This window comes from Colobus angolensis, unplaced genomic scaffold (assembly GCF_000951035.1).
Source record: "Colobus angolensis palliatus isolate OR3802 unplaced genomic scaffold, Cang.pa_1.0 Scaffold8, whole genome shotgun sequence".
Lineage (NCBI taxonomy): Eukaryota > Metazoa > Chordata > Mammalia > Primates > Cercopithecidae > Colobus > Colobus angolensis.
The window spans coordinates 10,091,474-10,094,052 of record NW_012121820.1 but is presented as its reverse complement, the minus strand read 5'-3'; the positions used below and the strand labels follow the sequence as shown (position 1 = coordinate 10,094,052).

Below are 2,579 nucleotides of genomic sequence, written 5' to 3'. Positions count from 1 at the left end.
CTCCAGCTCATCCAGCCTCAGTTTGAGACACCTCTGCCAACCCTTCAGCCTGCGGTGAGTAGGTGTGCTTGGGGGATCCCACTGCAGAGCCCCACTGTTGCCCTTATCTTGTCAGCAGGCGTTCACCGTGGTCCCTTCCATGTGCCATTTGTGGCACTCCTTGTGGAGTCATAGTGCTGTGTCTCTAAACATGCATGGACACCTAATTTGTTAATGTTCTATAGAGACTTCTGTGTGGTATGCTTCCAAATTGAGGAATCAAGGATGTGGAGCCTTCTGGCTATTAAACATTTCCCATTCCCATCTTGTGGGGTTGGAGGGCATATATGAAATTTCTTGTATAAAAAGGAAGAAAACTGCACTGCCATTCCAGGTGTCAGGGCCTGATTCATAGCATAATTCTCACAGCCTAGGGGATAGTTATGGTTATGTGTGTAAATAGGTTATTTTTCAACATTTCAGCCCAACATGCACTCAACTTGCTTTTAAAATTACCTTGTCTCACCACATTCTGAAATGTTATGAGCCAGTTGGCTTGATCTTGCTTGGTAGCTTGAAATTGGCCATGGTGAGAGGATTTACATTACAGAAAATGGTAAATGCTACAAAACAGGCTTTCAGTGACTCCAAGTTCAATACTTTCTACACTAATCTGCATCTGGTTCTCCAAATAACTTCCATCCCTAAACACTTACGATTAAATGAGAAAAAAAGTTGTACAATCAAATGTTCAACACAAACCTAAGTCCCAAGCTTTGTATCATTGTTCTGAGTTAATTAGTGTTGGTATGTCAGCTTGGTCAGTTTAGTGGTAATTAGAGCTGGTTCCACTTAGTTGTTTACAGTGGGCTAGTAATCTTTCTTGATATGGGTCTCATGGGTGAGGGTAGACGAGGTGGTGGGAGTTTGGGTATTTCATCCTCAGGGAAGAGCTGAGTTACTGTTCTGTAGGGATTTCCATGTGGTGTGGTTCCCAACTGAGGAATTAAGGATGTGGACTTCCTTATTCTCTTTGTGTCTCGTCACTGTTAGTTATCACTTTGGACAAGCTCTTTCTTGAGAGACTTTATTTCCTTTACATTATCCTCTCGCATTTCTAAATGATGACTTTATTTCCTTTTAGGTTTTTCCTCCCAGTTTCCGGGAGTTACCACCTCCACCTCTGGAGCTATTTGATTTAGATGAAACATTCTCCTCTGAGAAGGCACGGCTGGCTCAGATTACCAATAAGTGTAAGTTTGGCCAACTTTTTTTTTGAGATGGAGTTTCACTCTTGTTGCCCAGGCTGGAGTGCAATGGTGCGATCTTGGTTCACTGCAACCTCCGCCTCCCAGGTTCAAGTGATTCTCCTGTCTCAGCCTCCCGAGTAGCTGGGATTACAGGTGTGTGCCACCACGCCCGGCTAATTTTTGTATTTTTAGTAGACACGGGGTTTCATCATATTGGTCAGGCTGGTCTTGAACTTCTGACCTCAGGTGATCCACCCACCTCGGCCTCCCAAAGTGCTGGGATTACAGGTGTGAGCCACCACGCCTGGCCTAAGTTTGGCCAACTTTTAAACTTTGTTTTCTCTTATGAGTTTTATTTAGTCATGAATTTCTGAGGATTACTATGAGAGAAAGCTTAGAGTTTATTTAGGGAAAACAAAATATGAATAGGAGTATAAACTTACCATTCTTATTTATGTCATGTAAATAATGTTGGTTGTTCTTCTCAAGGCTATTTAGTTCAGTGAATAAGAACATAGTGCCAAGCAGAAAGCCAAAGGTCTCAGCTTTGTTCCCTGTGAGTCTTTAGTTCTGACCTATTGAGAGAATTAATCTTGACCCTGGCTTCCACTTAGCAAATCTCAGTCGGTGGTCATAGGAGCAGCTAAATAAGGAAATTGAGTCAGGGCCCAAAGAATCATAGAGACTTCAAACTGGACAGGATCTGAGAGAGAGCCAAGTGTGCCCACCTTGACATGTGGATGAAGAAATAAGGCCCCAGGCCACACAACTCCACGATGAGTGGTCCTCCTGACTTTTGGTCTGGGGCTGCTCCAAACATGAATTGCCTCCAACACAGCAAATGGGTCTGCATATGTATGCTCAGAGGCATAAAATTAGCCATCCACTTTGAGGCAGTGGCCCCACTCCTGGAAGTCTAATCTAAGGAGATTATATATATTGTTTTGAGACAAAGTTTCACTCTTGTCGCCCAGCCTTGGGTGCAATGTACAATCTCGGCTCACTGTAACCTCCGCCTCCTGGGTTCAAGCGATTCTCCTGCCTCAGCCTCCCAAGTAGCTGGGATTATAGGCGCCCACCACTACACATGGCTAATTTTTGTGTTTTTAGTAGAGATGGGGTTTCACCATGTTGGCCAAGCTGGTCCAAAACTCCAGACCTCTGGTGATCCACTGGCCTCAGCCTCACAAAGTGCTGGGATTACAGGCATGAGCCACCACGTCCAGCCAACTTCTACACTATTTATTTTAAAAATACAGTAGGCCGGGCGCGGTGGCTCAAGCCTGTAATCCCAGCACTTTGGGAGGCCGAGACGGGCGGATCACGAGGTCAGGAGATCAAGACCATCCT

General features: G+C 44.8%; 1 protein-coding gene across 1 annotated transcript in view; it reads left to right on the top strand.

Moving 5' to 3' along the window:
• The window catches only part of IFT52 (intraflagellar transport 52), a 62,838-nt gene that overhangs the window by 51,196 nt on the left and 9,063 nt on the right, over positions 1 to 2,579 (top strand). The window contains exons 11-12 of the mRNA XM_011929200.1: positions 1 to 54; positions 1,124 to 1,232. Coding sequence (XP_011784590.1) covers positions 1 to 54; positions 1,124 to 1,232 — 163 coding nt within the window. The remainder of the gene's footprint in view (positions 55 to 1,123; positions 1,233 to 2,579) is intronic.